This window comes from Oxyura jamaicensis, chromosome 1 (assembly GCF_011077185.1).
Source record: "Oxyura jamaicensis isolate SHBP4307 breed ruddy duck chromosome 1, BPBGC_Ojam_1.0, whole genome shotgun sequence".
Taxonomy (NCBI): Eukaryota; Metazoa; Chordata; class Aves; order Anseriformes; family Anatidae; genus Oxyura; species Oxyura jamaicensis.
The window spans coordinates 38563630-38587209 of record NC_048893.1 but is presented as its reverse complement, the minus strand read 5'-3'; the positions used below and the strand labels follow the sequence as shown (position 1 = coordinate 38587209).

At 35.8% G+C, this 23580-nt stretch overlaps 1 protein-coding gene across 2 annotated transcripts in view; it reads right to left on the bottom strand.

Moving 5' to 3' along the window:
• Positions 1-23580, bottom strand: part of TRHDE (thyrotropin releasing hormone degrading enzyme) — a 213483-nt gene that overhangs the window by 99513 nt on the left and 90390 nt on the right. For both annotated transcript variants that reach the window (XM_035336824.1, XM_035336815.1), the window contains exons 5-6: positions 20566-20679; positions 9207-9344 (exon numbers count right to left, since the gene is read on the bottom strand). In XM_035336824.1, coding sequence (XP_035192715.1) covers positions 9207-9344; positions 20566-20679 — 252 coding nt within the window. The remainder of the gene's footprint in view (positions 1-9206; positions 9345-20565; positions 20680-23580) is intronic.

Genomic DNA, 23580 nt, shown 5'->3' with positions numbered 1-23580 from the left:
AAAAAAAAAAAAAAAAAAAAAAAAAAAAAAAAAAAAAAGTTGAACATATTTTTATGGTGCTCTGTCAAATAGAAGCCTAAGGGTATCCACAGTCAAACAGGTTCTTAAGTATATAATTTCATTTCAGCTCAAAACTCCTGAACTCATACACTAGTCTTAATTTCTCAAAATATTAGATAATTCTGTGATTCAAAGTTCATTTCAAATATTAGAAGAGCATGTTACAAAGCTCTCATATAAAGAATGCACATTTGCACATTATTTTCATAATCTGAACACTAGCTAACATGCAATATCCAAGTCACATTTTCCAAAACAATCATTCTTTGTTGGTACTAAGCAACCACAGCTGGATGCCCTATGAAATTTAGCTCTTTGAGAAAAACACAGCATGAAAAGTGAAAGAACAATGTACATCAGACATGTAGCAAAAATGTGATATTTAAAAAACTACTTACATAAAACTAGGAAACGAAATCTGTCAAATCTTGCAGAAAATCTGACACTAAAAATATGTTTTGATTAAGGCACATCTACAGAATATGTTCCATATAGAACAGTGTGCACGTGTGTAAACGAGTTTTTAAAAACCTTTTCAACTAAGTCGTTGCATTACACTACAAGCAGTGCACTGAATTAACTGAATCACCATTTTCAACACCTTAAAGAAGAAGACTGTGAGATAGGAGAAGCCTGGTGTAATGTCTGTTGAGCAACTGTTATGACCTTAAGCAAGTAACTAACATCCCTTCAGTCTTCCTATGAGAACAACTGACAACTAGATAACTACTTTCAAATCCAGGTGTTGCATTTAAATTGGGCTTTCTTAAGCAAACATATTCACCATACACACTTATTTTTTCCCCAAGACAAGTCCAGTCATGTCTCATCTTCCACTCAGATCATAATGAAATGTAGTTACCTTCCTATTTTAGTGATCTGAACCATATTTCATGGTCTACAGCCTCACTCTGCCCTGCTCATGCTTGCAGCTATAGTATCATATTGTGGGAAATGAAGGACTCCTGAAATACCCCTGATAAAGATCTTCCATCTTCAGATGATTCTACCCAAAGTACCTAAACTCTCAAAACTACAGAAGTACTCACTGAGAAATTATTCTCAGGGAATTAATTACATGGTATCATCAGTCACCAGCACCAAGCCCCTCTTTCATTTTCACAAAATTGAGCATGTAATGCATCAGTGTGGCTATTTTTCTGTATTCTGCAACAGCACCTCAAAATACTACAAGAAAAATGAAGCTTAATACACATGAATTTCATGAATGCAAATGTTTCTGTATTCAATTAGGATAACAGAATGTATTTGCTTAAATGAGTAAACACATGCCTACAATTTCTTCCCTGTGGCAAAAATGTAAAATGTTCAAATGTATTCCTAGAGGCTTTCCCTTTGGAAAACATGTAAAAGCTAAGAGAAGTAAGGAAAAAGATTGATATATGCAGACTATGCATACTAGTACACAGTGTTGCGATAGAAGCCTCATCCTGAAGTTCTTAGTTCAGGCCATCATTTAGTGACACACGTAAGTACCTTAACGCATAAGCAATCTGACTTAAATGCCACAGCTTACACACAAAATTAAACAAGTAACTATGTAATTGGCAGAATTTTGCTCTGACTGATTTCCCTGAATTCAGTAATAAATTCTTAGAAAAGGACTTCCTTCATTAAAAGGAGCTAAAAACTATCCCTACATTATTTTTATGGTACAGACTAGGAAAAAAAGAAAAAAAAAAAAAGAAAAAAAAAAAAGAATTTTTTAAAAAAAAGACCTTATATTTGTCTTCTTTTATTTTTAAAATAAGGCATAATTTCCAATTGATATTTGTTTATCAAGCAATGCACACCCACAAGTTAACATGCTGATATTCAGCAATAAAAGCAGGACATATTTTAATAAACAAATTAATCTTACTCTATTTTTAAAGCTTTACTTACAGTCTGGTTGAACTAATATTTTAAACATCAGCAAATATACCTATAAACTTGTAGCTTACTGTGCTAAATCATCAAAGATGCAGAAGAGCATCTTATGTTGTTTTTATAGATTGTAAGGCCATTTATCTGATGCCAAAACATCACTGAAAAAGCAACATTATACTCAAGGAGAGCTTTTCACTGGGAAAACATAATCATTTTCTATTCTGACAAACACAGCTGTTCTAGGGCTGGAAAATACCAAAATGATCAGATGGCAAGATGAGCTTTGGTGAAATATTAGTCTTAGACATAAATTCTCTTGCAAATTTAAGGAATGTAACACAATGAACAAAATTCAGGAGTAAATGACCATAACTAATCATGTTCTTCAGATGGATGTCATCCTATCATTTTCCTTCAATAATAAAATGTATCAGTCACCTAGACAAAATGTTACTGAGACTCCATTTACAACCATAGTTTTATTTAGCCCGTCCACCAAAATTTCTGTTGTATGTTCTGACACCACTGACAAGGACGAAAGCACCACATACTTTTTCATTAACTGCCTGTATGAGGAAGCCTTCAAGGATGTACAAACACAAAAGGTTGATGACATTATTTACATATATGGGCCATCATCAGAAGCCAAGTAAGTAGTGAGTAAACCAGTGTATCTTAACAATCTCGTCTAATAATAAAACTGGCTCCACAACTCCCTGTTTCCCATGAGAAGTAACAGGTGAAAATTTGCTCTTTTATTATGAAACAATGTGTTTCCACAGTCACAGTTGATTCATTTTAAAGAAAAAATGCACACCGTTTCCATTTTGCTCCATCTCAGCTCCACTGAGAATCCAAAAGCAAATTAAGTAAAATAAAACTCAAAATTTGTGATGATTCTCATTTGATTACTACCTAGGGGATCAGTATAATCTGATAGGTATCTATTAATCCAGTCAATGTGTTCTCTAGTGATACTGTATAGCAGAACTTTTTTAACTAGAATATTATTCTGTAATAGAATAGATTTTAAAAGTCTGTGACTCTACACAATTTATCTTTACCAACCACACATCTAATCTCATCAGTTTGAAATCAAGTCTGTTTGACCATTTTTTCGATGAAACGTGACAATATTCCTTTTTTTTTTTATTTTAATAAATACCACCTAAGAATCTCAACCCCTTTTGTCTAAAACTGATTTGTAACTAACTACAGTTATACATGCCATTCTACCTACCCTCTTTTAATACCTTTTTTTAAGCTTCAGAAATTGGCCAGTACTTAAATATTTCTTTAAAACGTCAAGTACAAAACAGTGGGACTGGCATTATTCCAGGTACTTCCCTTCTGAATAGGGGTCCTGCAGGCCTGAAAAATCTACAGCAGACTAGTGAGAATTTATCAGTTGTATTTTGTATGTCAACTATTTTCTTTTTACTCTATTTCAGTTATCTACAGTTTATTTTCTATTTCCAGTTCTTACAGTTTGCAACAAGTTTCTTGAACACTTGTAACTGCTGCTCTTGCTTTCACCAATCTGAACTAGGATGGGTGTCAGCAGAAGTTATCCTTCATCTTTACTACGGAATTGCTGTTTCTTGGATGCCTTCAAGGAAAAAAAAAAAGAGAAACTACATCTGAAGTCTTAAGAAGGCACAGCAGTCAGCTTTCTGTTTTAGCCTTTGCTGAAAATTACCATTACAAAGTAGAGCTGGAGAGACAGAAAACCTAAGAGCACTTCAGGATTTCCAGTGCATAGGTGGGTGCCTTGCTGCAAGCCCACCTTCATCACTTTAAGGCATGGAAACATCTGAGACACAGATGCACATCCTGCTCCCTGTGGGGGACAGAAGTATAATAAAGGCTGGCAGAGCACAGTGTCTAGAGTCACCACTGCCATTTCTGCTTTGATCGCTTGCTCCAGGCCTTGGGAGTTCCTATTTGCTATTGCCTTTGAGGGGGAACAGGCAGAAGAAGGTCCTGTACTACAACAGGCTGTGGCTTTCCGACTGCTCTGCCTTGCATCAGCCTGACTGAGCAGTCTAATGAGCTCTTCTTTAAAATGTAGTGTTTTTATTAACATTTGTTTTCCATTTTTTTTAATATCTTCTCCACCTCATGTATAGTTTTCCCTAGCATGGGGAAACAAACGCTCCTAAAGCATTGTAGGTATCTTGCTAACCACCTCACACAGTGATTTCTGTTTCCTCTTCAGAAAACACTAAGCCAGTATACACTAAGCAATACAATAGGCTAATAACTGTTTTTAGTCAGGAAGGTGCTCAAATGCCTTATTTAAGACAAGTATTTCAAGTATCTTGAAGCACCTGCCTAGTTTTACACACTAGCACCCCATGGGCTGGAGTGGGATGACCTGCATATTCGAGTGTACTTGAGGCACTCCAGGAATTGCTCTGAACTTGAACCTGAAGGCTGTACCAACTTCCACTTTCAATGGTTCTCATATTGGAGGCTGTGGAGACCTACAACCTTTTTATCTAAACAGAAAGAAATTATTTTTCATTACAAGATCTTTCTTCTGATGCATTATGTTCAAATGACTTTTGAAAGCACCTTCTGCAATTTGGGCACTGACCTTCTGCACTAGCAAGTCATGGAACAGAAACTACAATCAAATGCATGCAAAGAGCTTCATGGCATTCACAGGTGACATCACAGCTAAATTAGTCAGGAAGAAGAAGCTATCCCTTTACACTGTGGTAAGGGAACAGGTTGCAAAGCCACCTGGTTTTATAAGAATTTAAGCTAGCTGGATATCATCTCTTGTTCCCGATTTAGTTACATGAATAATTAAAAATAAAACCTGGTTTACTATATTTTGCTATTTGTTAGTGTTTATCTAGTTGTTGTTTTTTTCAGTGTTAATGAGCTGCTATCACTTTCACATTGGCACTTCACAAATGCACCTCAATTCCATTTTGTAAGGCAAAGAAAGATTGCCACAATTACATTACACTCATGAACTGAGTGGATTTCACTCCAACACTAATCTTGGTTTTACTGGCCAGAAGAGATGGGGTTTGTTTTGTTATTTCAGTGCTAGTATCCTTCCCAGTTCCTGAGGAACAGTATTAAAAATAGCAAAGATTTTAGAGAGCCTTTACGCTGACTGCAGTTGGCCTTCCTGTTCTTCCAAATTCTTGCAGAACATGTCACTCTGAATTTTCAAAAAAGATTATACTCAAAGGGTGAGCGAGCCACTGGTTTCAGTTTTGTAAATTTTCCTTTGCCAGAACTGTTTCTTGCAACACACAGGGAAGATAACCACTTTTCTTTGTGCAAATTCTTCGTTGCACAGTTTTCATAACACCAAATATCGCCTTTGAGAGAAGGTCAAGGGGTGCCCCCCTCTCCTCTTTTATTATTATTAGAAATATAGTAATCCTTCCATCATTCAGATGCAGTAAGCAACAATTTATTTTTTTTTAATTGTGGCACCGAGTTAAGATGGAAAAGGAAATTATACAGACAAAGGTTTAAGAAATAATGAATTGTTTGTGTTACAAAGCCTGGGCCATTAACAATCTCAATACAGAGTCTGATATCGCTTACAGGGAGGGAAAAAAAAAAAAAAAAAAAAAAAAATTCTTCTCTATTCCAGCCACACTCTTCCTTGCTTTGATTATTTTTTGTCACTTGCCAAGACATATTCTGCTGGGGGTACTTTGATAGTTACACTCCATCATACTGGTCTTGCCTGCTCCAATTGCTACCAGATCTGCAACCAGCACACTTCAAAGCATTCAGTAGCCTGATGGAAACAACTTCAGATATTATCTGACTCTCTATACTGTCCTTGGTGCCCTTTCATCCTTTCTCTTATCTGGCTGTGACTGCTCATCCAGGGTATGACTTCTTTAGTTCTGTGTGGGGTATCTCTCTCTCACACTGTTCTGGGTCTGGCTGCTCCCTCTGTGATGCAGCTGTCTTGTTTCTCTGTTTCATTACAGCTGGCTGTTCCTTGCTGATCATTGCTCCTCATGTTATCCTTGTTGCACTCGCTCCTCATCTGTTGATGCAGCACTCCAGGGCTATGATTCCTTCTGTCAATTATTCCTGGTATGGAAAGGCTGTCACGCTTTTTGCTTTGATTTAACAATTCTCAGATACACTCTTGTGTTCAACAGGCTGTATTTCCTGCTGCACTTGGGACATAATGACTTTTCCCATCATGGGAGGATACTATCTTATTTCCAGCTGCACTATGAAGATGTATCCACACTCTGATGTGAGTTGAGAGCCTTGTATCATCTACCAATACTGTTTGCTTATTAATGAACTATCATGATTTCTTGTTTTTCTTGTTATTTGTGGTCCTAGTGGAGGATGATGACATGTTTCTCTCTGAGGAATGACTAGTATGATGCTTTTGAAAGAGCCAAACACTACCATCAACAGCTTCAGTGGAAACGCTGAGCACTGCAGTGCTGTAGTGTGTTTCACTCTGCTTGTGGGATTACCTGAATACCATTCTTCAGGGGTTTATGTCATGAGACTTCTTACATGTAATCACTGAGGACAAGAAAGTGGAAATGAAAAATGTATTCAACTACAAGGTATTTAAATAGTACAGTCTCAATGGTAATGAGACTGTATAGAAATGTATAGAAAGAGTAAGAGGCAAATCATTAAGGTAACAACTGAGTGTCTAGGAGACATGGGCATATTAATGGTGTCTAGTGATTTATGCCATATTGATGACAATTAAAACAATGAAATGACAATGACATTCCATGACTGTCATTTCAATGAAGAAAAGTTAGATGGGAGAAAGTTTCATCATTTCATTTTCACACAGAAAACAGTAAAGAGAGAAAAGAGATCGCATAGACAATCAAAGGTCCCAGGGAGTACAAGGTGGACATTAAAAATAAAAATAAAATAGAATTTAAAAAAATCCATACCAAAATGCAGGGAAAAGATACTGCATGTTTTGCTGTACTGTATAAAATGATTGTTTTAATAAATACTGTAGAAAAGGCCTCACTGCTGGTCCTGACCCAAAGTTTACTAGAGTCAAGAGAAAATATATATATATATATTTTTCAGCAATTTAAAAAATAAGTCAGCAAACAACCAAAAAGGCATCCCTGAAACACAAGCAAAAATAGAAATCTGGGTTCATTGTGTAAGGAGGGCTTTGAGGCACCTGAATATATTTGAGCAAACACCTGACCAGGTACAACTTGGATTTTATTGACATACCATTCATCACAGTATTTATATTGGCAGACATCAGAGAGCTAGAAGGATAGGCAAAGGTTCTAGCTATCTCATAAAAGAGTTAATTTCATCAACAAGCAAGCTGATTTTAAGTGCAAGCTATGCATGCTTGCATACAAGATTACATAGGAAACAAGAATGCAAGATCTACAAAATGCTAAATTTGTTCCAATTTATCCTCTGAAGGAACAGTGTCAGGTGCTGGGAAGAAAGTACAGAAGCAGTGAAAAGAGCAGCTATGAAGCCAGTGGTAAAGTTTATTCCTGTTAGATACTGTTTATATCTAAAACAAAAGGATGAATGGCTAGTTACAAAAGCAGACAGCAAAACAAAGATTTTATGGGTGAAAGGGTTTGTATTTTAATTTCCTCACCTAAGAAAGTGCCTAAGTAAATTCTTCCATCGCCATTGTTCAAGTTGTTTTGCTAGATCAAATAACTGAGTTCAAAATTTACATAGTCAGGCCCTGATATTAACACATTTAGTGTCACCTAAGGTTCTGGGAGAGCTGGCCATCAGAGAAGCTGAGTGGGGAATCTGCCATATCCACTGGGCATGGCTATTGTTACAGTAAACATGAACCTTTAAATAGACAGACAGATACAATAGACAGATTGCATTCTAATCCACAGAGAAAACAGAGTGATGCTATCAGCCTGGATAAGTTAGCTAACTGTATATAGACGTATCCTAGTGTCCTATTTGTCATTTCAACGTAAATGAAAATTCCTTGATGTTTGTAAAATGTTCGTAAGATGAAACGGTAAGTGCTAAGTATTACAGTTTACTGTGTGATATTAATACTATCATATTAACTAGAAAAAAAAAATAATTAGCTAGAAATACTAAGATACTGATGTGAGATAAGCCTCTGAACCTACCAAGGTTCAGCTATCACCATCAAACATGATTGAAATATTTAAATGATGAGAATACTTCAGTGTACTAAAACTTGCTGGTTACTATAGATTAATTGACCAAGATTCATATTTTCATCATAGATGGTTGAGTGGGAATAGCTGGTGACAGTAAGGAAGGATACACCTCTCTTTTAGCCCAGAATGAGTGCTGGATAAACTGGGGGCTCAGCAGGCAAATCAGTGCTATGCTGCTGCTGTCTTGTTACAGCCTGATGTTAGGCAGCTGATGATGCAGAAGAAAAATACTATCCGGTCCAAGGGTGATAGTCAAAAGACTCTTACTGTCTGGAGCAGACAGTACCACTATAGCCTTCCCAATGGAAAGCTGCAGGCAACATCTCTACATCACACATCAAGAACATCTGCTCACGAAATTACAGCACAGTATTGGACACCATACTATGCAGAGAATCATCATGTGGTATGATGAAAAACACCAGCTTTTGGGTCATAGGCTAACAGCAAGCCCAATCATAAGATGGAGAAGGTGGAACTGCAGCTCTCTTACTCCTCCAGTGAAATTATTCAGTCCCAAAGTTGGCTGAATCATTCCTACCATTGAAATGCAATTTGAAATTGCCTGAATTAATACATCTACCTTCATCATCCCACAAGTCAGTTCTCCTGCTCTCACTCTTCTGCAATGAGCAGTTTTCAGTAGCTTATAGAAAAAAATCTCATGCATAGAAAAAAAAAAAAAAAATTACATGTACTTCAGTACTTGAGAATTTTTGAAGATTTTCAAGAGGACAAAGACTACATATCCTTTTAGCTTTTTAAAGAATCTAACACAATTCAGACACTGACACAAAATAAATAGTAATTAAAAGAACACAGAAATCCTCTTGCTGCATTCTGACAGCCTCCCAACATTATTTATAACATTTAATAACACTGAATTTGTTGAAGGTGATGGGATAAAATCACTGTAGTATATTCCAAACATATTCCACACAAATTAAAGTTTCCCACATCTTAACAACTGTCTATTTATCTTTACAAGAGTATGTGTTTTACGGATGGAACACAATCTTCTAATAGCTACTGACATATCTATTTATAGAGATAGATAGGTTTAATTAGTCCCACCTTTTTATATGCAATCCAGTCAAACACCCTGTCAATGTCTGTGGCTTGCTGCACCTCCTGGGATACTGGATGTGAACTGGCCAAACCATCCAGCAACATCACTTCATGTAGGACATCTGTCAGAAATCTCTGCTTTTCCTGAAATACAGCATAAGCAGTAATATCACAGACACATATACATTTAAAACTATATAGATGCACAGGTATCAGAGGCAGCTTCTATATGACAGATGATTAAAATTAGACCTTCAGGTTTGAATGTAAGCCACCATCACATCCTAAAATATTGAACAGGTATATGGAACAGACAGGAACTATGTCTAGCATCTAGGGATCCTACTGACTTGAGACCATTTGCTGAAAGCAGACTGAAATTAAATTAAAGACTATTCAATGAATCAAAATGTATCTATAGGTGCAGACTGCAATCCTCATTACCATGACAATTCACTCCCAGTTACCAGGGGTAGGGAGAGAGGAGAAAGTGGCATAGTCTTCAATCACAAAAATATACGGAGGCTACAGATCAGCACTCATAGAGCTCATTGCATACATAGGCACAATCACTTTTGACAGAGACGAGTAAATACAGTTATCACTGCTTTATTGTGTAGACCCTGAGGTGTAGACTCTATTGTGTAGACTTAAGTTTTAAGTCACTTGGCTATTAGTGCCAAGTTCACATAGCAGGTCAGCATGGGACAGTACAATGAATAGAGCCCCACAGCACTGTCATAGCAAATGTCTGCACCATCTTTTGTAATTCCTGTAAAGAAATTGTTCCTCCTCAAGAGCATGTGTGCTCTACAAACTTTATCTCCTGCATTTCATAACCTCAATCTGAAGAAAACTATTCCTATGTCTCTTTACAAGTGAGACCACAGCTACATACGGAAGTCAAATGACATAGTCAAAGTCACAGCTTCATCAAAGGCAGGTGCAAACCCAAACAACATCCAACATACTAATTCATTTCTATACCCTCTATAAATATGGATTGCAGAGGTATGTCAAAACCACTGCATATTTACTCTGGCAGCAGCATTAATTAAATGTGCATGTACACTCTATGAACTGTGGTGCATTCACTTTTAGAGAACAAGTAGATGTGACTTTTTCAGCTGAGAAATGGCATGCTTGAAAAAGTCCTCATATTGCATTCATATATATGTCTCCACTCCAAAACACTGTGTCAGGAAAGAAGAGCTTTACTTTCTTGTTTTTTTCAAGTCACAAATAAATGTAAAGACTGAATTAAAAATTATGGAAGGTTTAAATAAGCATTTTTCCCCTGAAATGGCATGTCTCAAACTTTATCTAAAGTACAGCATTTCCTGAATTAATGTTAACCTAGTGCCATAGTATAAAGAAATTCTAGGGAATGCTGCATGATTGTCAAAAAGTACTTTGATGTCCACAGATAAAATAGCCACAAAATTACATAATAAATTATATGTTTAATTTCTTGGGTGGCAAGGTTTTGGTATCAATGTGTTAATTTAAATTTTATTTATAAGATAGCTGAAGAGCTGTTCCAATGCTGATCCATCTGGAAATAAACCTTTATGTTAGAATTCATTAGAGCACAAGAAATGTACCTTGAGCTGATTGCATATTCAGGCAATTAAAAGCACGGGATGCAAGGAAGCCAATTACCCAACACACATTTAGTGTTCTCAGCTGGCTGCATGAGGTAAGGTTTGTGAAGGGAAAAAGTAATGTCTTGTTCATATTATTGTTCATTTCCAAACTTTCTCAGGCGTATGCAGTTAGTAACTGCCCTTTTTTACACAAAAAGTGAAGGGAAACAAGTATAATGACAGCCCCAGTGAGAGGAAAACTACTGAGGTAGGAAGGATTATAGGTGATTTGGTTACATCTCACTCACGTTCTCTATTAATCAGGAGCAGAACACCAATTTCTACAGAAGTATGGTATGTAACGCATACATGTATAAGCACACACAGGTAGAGACCTATCTCCACATTCACATCTGGATATCGCAATTAATAAACAATTGTGGGAGTGGATTTACTTTTCAGAATTAACTCATCAAAAGGGCATTTAGGAATCACACAAGAATACTTTAAATACAGAATACAGAATCAAGAAAATAAGCATGTAGTGAACGTAAAGTAAAGCTATTAAAAAATACAAAAGATATAAAAAGAACATGATAACTTTTTTTCTGGCATTTTGTTTTGTTTTTGTTTCTTTGTTTTGATTTGTTTTGTTTTTTCCTTAGGTTATCCCTTGAAGGGCAGAAAAGGAGCATTTTAGATTCATGACAGCTCAATCAAGTTACCATAGCTGGAAAGTCTTCCTTAAAATTTATGGCAGACCATAGCACTGGGATACAACAGAAATAACTAGTATGCCATCAAATATGTTCACCTGCATTTTAGTGAGAATTAAGAAGGCTTTTGACCTAAAAAGCTAAGTTTTTTGAGCTAAAAGGATTTCCAAAGCATTCTCACCTTTTCCCTTCAGTACACAGCCTCTGAGATAGATTTCAAAAGGAGACTCAAATATATGCAGAACTCCAGGGAGACACAGAGAGATAAAGAGAAAGGAGTTTCCTGGTTGACGACAGACATGCAGCTTGAAGAGACAACAGAAAACTGAACAGCAGAAAGAAACTAAAACTACCTTAATTATTTTGAAGAAACACCACTTCAGCTATCAAAGTCATAACGGCACATTAAGAGGAAAAGGTCAACACATGTGACCAAACTGCTTATACTGATAGAAGAGGGGCTTTCAATTCCCTAGTTATGTTACCCTGTGCAGTATGCTGGAATTGATCTATTTTAACGTGATATCTACAGGACTAAAGAAACACTTAGCATAGAAATTGTAGATAAAATCAATCCTGGAATGCATTTAATGAGGTCAGCAAGTTGTCAACCTGGTAGGTGACAAGTTTGCAGCTAAACATGAAACAATTACAAAATGTTGTTTAAGATCACTCTCCTCCAAGGAGTTCAGCTGCAAGAGAGAAGCCAAAGACTGTGATTGGCCTGTAAAGAAACAAGGGCTTCAGATGAGTCTTTGGGGATTTGGCTGGAAAGTGTCAGTAGCTGTGTATAAGTGCAAGACAGTGCTCAGAGCAAGAATTGGTATGGCAGCAACAGAAGCATACTCTGAAATAAAACTGAAATAAGGACAGAGATGCTTCTCACACCTGAGCCTTTCTTTAAAGGCAAGCAGGAAGCTACTCTGTTCCTTATTTTCCTACTATCCACTTGGTATCTTGTCTCTTCATCTCCTCTCCTTAGAGCCTTCTTGGAACTGTAAATAGTCAAAGTCTAGTAGACCAGGTCCTCTTGTGTTGAGAAAAAAAAAAAAAAAAAAAGTCAGTTACTTCTTGTTGCTTTCCCTCTTACTCTTGAGCATGCTCCCAGGTGCAGAGACTGAAGTGTTGTTATATCAGATAAGCATGCCTTTTGAAGATTTATGTGTTCAGATTATTGCCATAACATCAGTGGTCACTAGATTCAAGTACTTGTCTCTTCGTAGGAATGGCTTGTACTTGTGACTGGTAGGGCCTTTTCTGTTTGGTACACTTAGGGAGGCTTAGCTCTCTCATCCTCAGTAAATCTTTAAACATTATGAACATTCAAATTTCACTTCTGTGGGTAAAAGCAGCACAAATGCTATTGATAACAGGGTCAGAAACTTTCCGCCTATAGCAATTCTTCTACATAATGGAAATATGTGAAGATTTTTAAATATGGATCTGCAGTTTAAATCATTCCATAGCAATATGAATCGTGAATGGGAAACTGGCAATCCATAAAAGAGCTTTCTTGTTCTAATTTGTTTTTATCTTGTTCTACAGGGGAAGGTTTATAGAAAGGATGTGGTCACTTTTTCTGTATTATTCTCCAACAGGATGACCACCATTCAAGTAGCCTACCTCTAAATGGAAAGAAAGAAATTGTGAAATAACATTTTTTGGCAGAAAAGACTACCTTCAAGAGCCATTAAAATTTACTGTGTATAACAGGATAACGATGACGTAATGGAAAAAGGTTGCTGCTGGTGATTTTACAATATCATTTTGAGACATAATGTAAGAGTACAAGTTAGCATGACAATAATGTAATACTTGTTAATCACATTAAAATAATTCCTAAAAATTAATATGAAATAGCAGAGAATATAATTAAATTTCTTAAAAAATATGGAAAACATCCAACTGTGGAACAAAAGAAAAAGCACAATGAAAGCCAAAACTGATAATTAGTACGCAGAAGAGATCAAAGGCCTCTATATTAAAGGCATCGCCTTTGTTCTGGGACTGCCATTCAAACGGTTTATGGACTGAGAAATCTACATGAATAAAGCTTAATATTGGTGAACAAATCTGCAAATGATTTTCCTGACAAACTTGCTGGAAATATCTTCTCCAAACTATTCAGTTTTACTAGCCAACATGAATACAAAGGAGATGAGTGATCTCTCATGCCTGACAAAATCAGCATTTGGGTTCAGTACTTGGCTTTATAGGGAAAATGCATATATAGGGAAAATGAAATAGGGACAGATTTTGAAAGCAAAGAGTTCTAGCATACACAATGCTAGGAGGCTGAAGTTCTAATGCAGTACATTTCAGGGTGGAGCTTAAGAAACTGCAAAGGAATATAGTCTATTAGGAAACCAAAGGTTCAATAAAATACCTTAAGGCCAGAAAAGTTCCACTAGGGGCCAAAAGCAAGTTCTTTCTGTCTATATGTGTATAAACACTGTATAAGTATGTGTATATTACATGATGCCTCCTGATTACTGGTAAATGAACACAGTCTTTCTCTCTCTCTCTTCACAACTCTAATTGTTTGTGAATAGCTTGAGCAGCTTACAGACTAAGGTTTTTAATTTATATCTCTGCAGGTGTGCTTCAGTTATGTACATAGTCTGTTGAAGGAGGCCTGCAACACATTCTACACTTACCAACTATGAATATGTCACCATTACTTATCTATCTTCATAACCCTCTTTTCTACATTTTCAGTCAAAGTTCCTGTAAAATTTCTGTCCCTGTTATAGAGCAACATTGATGTTCTAGGAGCTCACAGTTAAGGAAGAACAACAGTTTTGAATAGCAGGAAAAAAAAAATTGAAATGTATTTTTTTTAATGAAATGTGAAACCAGATATTCATGACCTCCAGGTCATGTATGCATAGTACTTGCATTGCCAAGCAGATGTGTAGTTATTTGGAGCTTTTGTGCAGTTTCACCAACTACTTCAACTGCTGTTTTCTCCCACCACTCTGTTTTTCAGTTAAAACTTTAATTTGTTTGTATACCAGATTCATTGTGCCAAATGTAGGCCTACAGAAATGGAGGACACAGTACACAACAGGAAGCATTACAGAAGGAAAGATGCCCTATTCCTCAAAAATGCTTCAGAGAAGTCTGATTTCACTCCTTTACTCTAAGATCCTGTTTTGTTATCTTGTTGCCTTCACAGAAATGAGTCATTAAACAAATGGATGCACACAAATCCACTGTCCCTCCACACATCTATTCCCAGAGCCTTTTAAAACATTAGGCAACAAGGTACGAAGTTCCTCCTGGACAAACTGAAGGAATCTGTAGAGGAAAATCCTCTCACTTTAAGAAACAGTAAACAATATCTAAATAAAAAGTTACTTTCATATGTGACCGGAATACTGAGGCAACTTCCAGACACAACTGGCAAAGGTCACCATCAATGAGAATATTTTTCAGGTGCTCTAACATTTGCATGCCTAAACCATACCATCCTGAAAGTGATGAGGCTCAGTGATCTAAGCACTGAAGGGACCAAACATGTTTTGCAGGTACAACAAAACTTACTTATCAGTATGTGCTCCAAGTAACTGCATATGGCAAACAATTTTAAAAGAAAGGCAGTAAATTCAAGACAATAGAACATTTGAAAAGTAGTCTCTCACTAAGGATGCCCCCAAATATATGGCTACTTGCTTTGCCACTGAACTTCCCACATTATTTCCTGATGAAGTGTGCATCCCTATTGCAATAAGGTTGCCCTTCAGTGAGTCCTGGCCTTGATTTTCCTCCTGTATGGGAGGCAAAAGTTGTCAAAAGATTCTTTCACATTTTTACTGATGACAAAGTGGTTACTAATTCAAAATTATATGAAATTCAGCAAGTTTGCTGAAGTTTCTTTCAGGAACTAAAGCTTCATCTAAACCTTGAACTCAGGAGGTTTGAACTCACATGACCCGAAAGCTCTCATAATAATGTAATTTCGGCTGCTTTCTCAAGGTGAGCAGATAATGACATGAAGAAAGAAGAGACACTGACATTCTCCAAATCTGTACTCAATCTCTTGAATAAATGTTTCATCTAAATGTTGATATTCATTTATGTCTGATCTCTAAACGTTAAGAGTTTAACTATTGAAAGCTAAGAATTCCATACAGTAATGCATCTTGCTAGTGCATAAAAAGAGAAACTGTATTAAGAAACGTACTTTGGAGATGGAAATATATTTTATTAGTTATAAGCAAAATTTAGCATAAGGATTTCAAAACCGATGTACTTAAAAAGGACTAGTAATGAGCAACCAGGTCTTCCAGCTTGCCTTTACATACCTCTTCTTTCTTGCCCAAGTTAATTATACATGAGATTCTAGTTAATTTTACATTGAAAGCTTCCCCCATAGTTGAGTTAAAACAGAAAATCATACAAGAATTGACTTCAGTGAGCATTTACTGAGGGAAAAAAAAACACTCCATGTGGTATTAATTAAAGGCTTATTTCTTACGGGCACTGGGAGCCTTTAACCAAGGGGAAAAAAAAAAAAAAAAAAAAAGAGAGAGAGGGAGATAAAAGTAGTTTTAAAAAAGGAGGCTGAATCTCTCTCAATGCTGAGCCAGCATGATATTTATGTTGGGTTAGAAGGATCAAGCAGGCTACAGCTCAGGTCTGAAATGCCAAAATAATAATGAAATAAATAAAAAATGCCCATGTCTTAAGTCTACTTCAAAACCTATAAAGATTTTCTGGGTTTTCTATAAGTCAAATGACGCCTAAAAAATTTTGTGGAAGGAGACAAACAGTTTAGGAGGCAACATTAATCAAACTAAGTTAAAGATAAGCATGTGTCTAATGGCAGTATTCACTTTGATTATTTCAATCCTGTCAATGAGAAAGATAGGCAATTAAGATCATTAATAAAGGATTTGGGCAGAGTGTTACATGATGTTCAAAGTACTTACTGTAACGAAGTTTAGTTAAATTGTTTTCTATTAACTTTCTAGGCACAGGTAATTTCTTGCAGCACATATTTTTAAGACAGAAATGTTGATAAGAAACAGCATTATTTTCAGCTGCCTGCAGTAATGGCAGGATCATCTAGAGTGTGGAACATGTTAGCGTGAAGGAAACATGATTCAATCTAAGATAGGTGAAGGATGTCCTTCCAGGTAGACAAAAAGTTTTACTCCGAATAAATAATCACAGTTGTTTAATACTAAGAAAATCTCTGGCAAATATGACAATCCTTGTATGTAAAGTAGTAAGCACACATGAAAGTCGGAGATCTTATCCCAGAACTTCAATTCATAGAGAAGGCAGTGGTGTCAAAGCAATCACAAGTGTACTACACCTTGACTCATCCAATAAAGTTGTCACCAAAGCCAACTTTTATATAATAAAGAAAATGGAGAAGACAGCTAGGTTCTGTGAAATGCTTTCTCAGCATCAAGCAGGGTACTGACTGCTAAAGTATTTGACACTCGTTTGATGGATGATAGGGAAAATTACATGTCAGTAATTCCTGCTGTCATACTCCTCAATATCTACCCCAATACCAAAGACATTCAAGGGCAAACATGATGGTTCCTTCTACCAGAAAATAAGGAGGCAAACGAACAATCAATAAATTCATGGATCTGAAAGTCTCAGTTGAATTCCTTCCTTTAGAGAGCCACATACAAAGGAGTTCAGGATAATGACAGAAACAACCAGAGAGGATGATAGAATATTTAGGCGCAATCGGGTCTCTGAAAGGAGAAAGGTAGATGAGAAGACAGGGTGGATGAGAAAAGACAGGGCTATGACGAAAAAATAAGCAGTACATTGTTCTCCACTTTAATTTTCTCTTTTCTCTGATCCTAAAACAAGCAGCAGGACCTTCTATGGAGGTGACATTACCTTGTTGTATCATTCATAAGATCTAACACCTCAAGAACTCACATCCAGCTGCTGTTCATTTTTGATGGCATGGAGAGAGAACCAAAAAGTTGCATGGCATGCCTCTAACAAAGAAATTTCATATCTTTCTAAGTCATGAAACAACAACAACCAAGGTATTCACAAACAAATAACTACTTTGAATACACAAGATTAAGAAATATTCTCTGATCTCTGGGGAGAACAGTTTGCAGTGCCAGATTTCTTTTTAAAATAGTCTTGACAACAACAACAACAACAAAAATAAAAATAAAAAATTGGTTTAAACTTCAAAGACCTTGAAGAACGAGATTTTGGAATAAAATTTTGAAACAGTTCAGAGTAAGAATTTCAAAAACATTTAATTTGGGGGATAGGCAATGCAAAAGGCTGAAATGGGAAGCATGGTGAATTCATTACTACTGCAAATGTCTCATGGTCATGCAGTAGGGGACATAATTCTTAAAAATCAAAGTCAGCTTCACCTTGAAGAAGTAAAAGGCAATAGCAGGGACTTACTTTTTAGCTGAGGGAAGACTTTCTCACTTTGATCTGAATTAATTTAATTTAAGAAAGGACACTAAGACCAGTGGTGGGACCATGAAGGGTCTCAGCACAGAAAGCTTATCTTTCTGTTTTGAAACCAGTGAAATTTTGCCCGCTTCCTCAGGGGAGTTCTCATGTACCTTATAGTAACTGCAACAGAAGCCTCTGTCAGAATGATTCTGTTCATTCTTAATACCGTTCGCTCAACATTTCAACAGGAGGATCCAGGGCATAAGGATGGAGAGAGTTTATTGAGGACTGGACTTCCTTTCTCATTAAGATTATGTAGCTTGATGAAGTATGTAAATGCCTTGTGGACAATACAAGGAATTCTAAACCTCCTGAGAGGTTCAGTGAAGTGTAACAGCTCACGCTCCATGGCAGTTTGGGCAATCTTGCTACCTATTCATCTTTCCTGCGGTGTGGAGCTTATAAAACATTTGAGTAAAAACTGATAATTAAGAACTTTAGAAAAGGATAAAGTATTTACGCAAACTAAAGAACCTAGAGAAAAGATACCAAGACTGTGAATACCAAATAAGATGCACACTGGGAAAGAAAAAAAAAAAAAAAAAAAAAAGCTTGACTAAAAGAGAAGCATGAGAAGCATCTTTAGAAAAGCAGTAGCAAAATGTTAGGGGCTTATGGAGTTTTAATGGTAAAAGCTTATGTGCCTGTGGCCTATAAGCACTGAGCAAGTTAGGTAGCAAGTTGAATAGAGATTAATTTGATTCCGATATATCCACATTGCCCAAGCTGCAGTTCTAAACAAAAGTTGTTTTTTTCAGGAATTGACTTTCAGTCTTTAGCGTCTACACTTGTCCAAAAGAAAATGTGACAAATATTCTTTAAGAAACTGAAAAGAAGGTGAATTTGACATTTTAATCCATGGGCTTCTTGAGGAAAATTTCAGGGGTAAAATTTCAAAACTACAAGATAAAGAACTTAACTGTCTAACTTTCCTAATTCTTTAGAAAGAAAGAAGATTTTGGCATATTTCTCTTGTTTTTCCTGATGCAAAAAGCTCTGTGGCCATACATCACAGCATCTTTCATTTTTATTTCACGGGTATGAATAACTGCCAACAAAACATACAGAATGTTGGAATATTGTTCTGTTAAGCCATCATTATAGAAAATAAGTTTTGTAGTTCTTGTTTTTGTAACTTATTCATGAAGCTTGTTCTGTATCCTTTTTTTAAATAACTAAGTTGTTTGCAACAGCTTTTCTTCTTATAAAGGCTCACTTTTTATTTGTTCAACTTTATCAATGTCAGTATGATCTAAACAGCAAATGCACTTTATACCAATAACAAAACTATCCAGCAAGCCAAATTCCAGTACAGTAGGTTTTGCAATCTTCTTACAATCTGGCAATAAGGTTAAAGCATTGACTTCTACTGTAGTCTGCAAAAAAATACATCATGTTTAATGCTTAACTCATCAAGTGTTCCATCTTGTGACTGTTTTTCTTATTATTTAAATATGTTAATAATGTTATTTTGATTGCAAAGCCAAAGTTTATGTATACCTTCTTTTTGATTTAGGGAAAAAATTGACAGGTGAGTATTTCTCCAGGCACAGCAATATTACCATAGCTAATTCTCATTTATGCAGCACATGTGTCTCATTTCTGAGTTCAACCTATTCGTTTTGCCTGTATTCTGCTAAAATGTAAGGATTTCACATGACGGGTGTGTCATTTGCATAACAGTGAAAGTTATATTCATTCCACAGAAATCTCAAGCAAATATTCCACATTCCAAATGACTTCTAAAAGAAAGTTATTCTGCATTTGTTAAACTGATTATGTGAAGAACAAATGATGGATGACTTGATAAAATTCAGTGTATAAATGTTGTCATCTATGACATTTCACTATGCTAAAATCATACAGGCCTGCCAGATTTCATTCATTTATAATTAGAATGATTACATTTTAATTCAGTTGTGTTTTTCATAAAGATGAAGAGAATGAGTTTTAATACAGCCAAAGCCAGGTGAAGCCAATATGTCTACCTATACAAGACAAATGTCAGTTCAAATAAAGATTTATTTTTCTATTTCATAATGCAATTATAAACCTAAATTGACACCTAGAAGAAGAAGAAATACTACAAAGGATTCAACCTTCACAGAAGCATAGTAAGCAAAATAACCTGTATACAACAATAAGAGTAAATTTAGGGAGAGAAGAACAGAATAATGTAAATATATATATGTTCAATTTCATAGTATGTTTTAGCCAAACATCTTTCTCATTTTTGTTGTGTTCATGGACTAAATTCAATATTCTGTCCATTTTCAAAAATGATCCATGTTAAATCATAACTGCCTTAATCCAAGATGTTTTTCAGCAGAGAGACAGTAGTTATTTTAACACTGGGTTATGATAGATATGACCTTATTTCTTTTGTAATAAATTTCAGATTACACTTTTGGAATGCTGTCAAATTATTTCACACCTTGTGATTTTGCTTTATTGGACATCTGATACTTTCATGCATCATTTGGTATTTTTCAGCAGTTCCCGTGTATAACAGAAGCAGGAGTATAACAGGAGAGAAACCTTTCTGTGGAGTTTCAAAATTAATGAAATAAAAAAATAATAATAAAAAAAAAAACATACCATGTTCCATCCTGGGTAGAGGTAGTCTGTGCCGACAAATTCAAAATAGTGAGCAAAACCCTCTTTCAACCACACATCCTCCCACCAAACTGGAGTCACAAGGTCACCAAACCACTGCAAAGGAAGTTCAGTTAAAAAAAAAAAAAAAAATTTAGAAAATCAAGTTTGCATACATTTTATTTATACAGAGCAGATTCTTCACGAGTTTTAATTTATACCACCCATTGCAACTCACCATATCTTTTTCATATAATAATGAACTAAGCCTTTTTACAGGGTGCACATAAGTTACTTAAGTAAAATAATAGAGAAGAGCTAGCAGGGGAAAAGAAGCATTGCAGAGAGTATTCACAGCATTAATTTAGTTTTCTAAAGTATTCTCATCTCAGTTTAAGGAACATAGACAATGGAGATAAAAATGCTTCTAGCTCAAGTAAGCCAGTTCATCACCTGGAAATTTCACTATGTATACTGCAAATCTTTAAAACCTCTGAACAAAACCTCCCTATCCCATACCTAAATTTTAGCATTTCTTCCTCTACAAGGCCTGCCTACCTGCTATGATTTACAATATTACTGATGCTTAATGGCCAGTTTCCTAAGAAAGGCTGTTTTATGCAATCATGCCATCTCTCAGCTGCCTCAAAGCAGGCACTTGATGCCACCTAAGAGTGCTCCAGGGTATGTAAGGTACCCACAACAGACCTTGGAAATTTCATACAGGGTTTACTGCCCTGCAGCTTGCATGTGCAGGCTTTCTCAATAGCAACCAGAGATGCAGGGTACTGAAAATAGTAACCAAAAGAATCATACCCAAGCTGACTGCCACTCACTTTCCCCTGTCTTAACTCTTGAACTTCCTGACTGACTTCAATTCAATTTAGAGAAAAGGACAGAGATCTCCAAGACAACTAAACTCCTACAAAAGTACATGAAGAGCAGAAGCTGAAAAGAGAAGGACCTAAAATGAGGGCAAGGCAAGAACCTAGCCATTAGATCCTCTGCTCAGTAGCAGTTAACAGGGCAAACAGCTGGGGTGTAGCCATAAGCTCATCAAGGCAGAGGACAGGAGGTAAAATCCCTTATAGGGATTTTTGACAGAGACGGGATCATCACTGGAATGAGGACAAAAGTTCACAGGTAATCAGGCTTCATCAGTTCCACTGCTCACGAACCACCCTGTCCAAATGACTGGAATGGCCTTGGGCAACCTGGACTATCTTAACACGAATGGTACGAGTAGAAACACTCACATTATTATGAAAACTTATTTCATAGTCTCATTAGAATCTTTTTTTTTTTTTTCCCAGAAACCAAACTTTGTTCCAGAAAAAAATCTCTACTTTTTTAATGTGAATAAAAAGAGATTAATTCACAATCAAGCTTTCATGGAGTTGTAAACTCTGAAAAAATAAACAGAAAGCGATCAGCAAATAAGTATTCCAGGGGGAGAGAGACATGTCAGAGCACAGGCGCTGTTGTTGACACTAATGGGAGTGGAGAATGACGAACCATGGAGTTGGCCAAGTAAGCAGGTTCCTTTTATGATGATTGGAATATTTGAAGGCCTTGTCTGGGATCTCAATGAAAGGTCTTGCTACTGTGCACGTCTTTGTTGAGGGAGAATAGCGCCCAGGGAGGGTCAATACCACAACTAAGATCCTTTGTGAAAACAGGACCTCCAGAGAACAGACTACAGAAACTGAGATTATTGGATTGCCACACTATGTTCAGTAAATAGGATTTGAAGGAAAAATGAAGCGAAACATGAAAATGAATGTCTGTGACAAGCAATTGAAGAATTTAGGAAGAGAAGATGGGGTTGACAAAAGTCATATTCACATGGCAAGTGAAACTAAACTGAATGGACACTCAAACATAATCTAGATGAAGGCTATCAAATTAACCCTCTACAGGATCAAAAGAGATATAGCCTGATTTTAAGACCATTTACTTGAAAACATAAAGAACTACTGGAAATGCATATAATTCATATACATATAATGCACTTCCCACAAATTGAAAAATTAGAGTAACATACTACCAGAGAAATATGAAAGTGCTATTTATACTACAATAGATTGGCTAAATAATTTCTAATTTCTAATAAACACAATATCACAGTGTTTATTTCTTGGATTACAAGAGGACTGCTGAACAAATATGAAACCAGTAACAGTCAGGGTATGCTACAAGTATTCAGAGAGAGATTTAAGAAATAAAAGTTACAAAGTTCATAATACACATTCTTGTAATTCAAAATAATGAATAAAATTATTTTTTAAATACAACAGTGAATTATGTTAGATTAAAATACATCTAATTTAAGCAGGAACATAGCTGTTCCTGCTTCTTAGCTGGGAGGTGGAAAATATTAATTTTGTTGAATTCACAATTTATGATGCCACAGAAGAGCATTTCTTATATTCCACTATGAGATGACTATATTTAGTAATGACACAATTAAAAGTTTTCATTTAATCATCAATCTAAAATAAAAAATATTTTTACAGGTATTAGAACAGGATATGATACCAATGTAAAAATGTAGGGAATTTTTCTAAATAGTCTTGAATACTATTATATTTCAGAGTCGGAGCAGAACCAGAGACTGCAATTAATGAAGCTCAATTTTCAAGCAGAAATGCTCTATTATCCTCCTAGGTGTTACATGTCTGAAAGGAAAACACTAAATTAAGTCTTTCATTTTAGTAATTGCTTATTTATATATTTGTGTATTTGAAGAGGGACGCTATTTGCCCTGAGTCAAGATTATTATTTATTTTCATTTTGGAAAGAAAAATGAATTTAAATGTATTGATTAAATAAATTGCTCCTTTCCCTCAGATAATATGTTCATCCTGACACACAGAAGGCTCTTACCCTCATTACAAACACACAGAAAAGGTATTCCTTCCTATATTCTTTCTTTACAAATTATTTTTTAAAAATGTGGTTTAGGAATTTTTACCTTTCCATCTGTATTTATGTGTGTTTGACATAGATTTTGTGCTC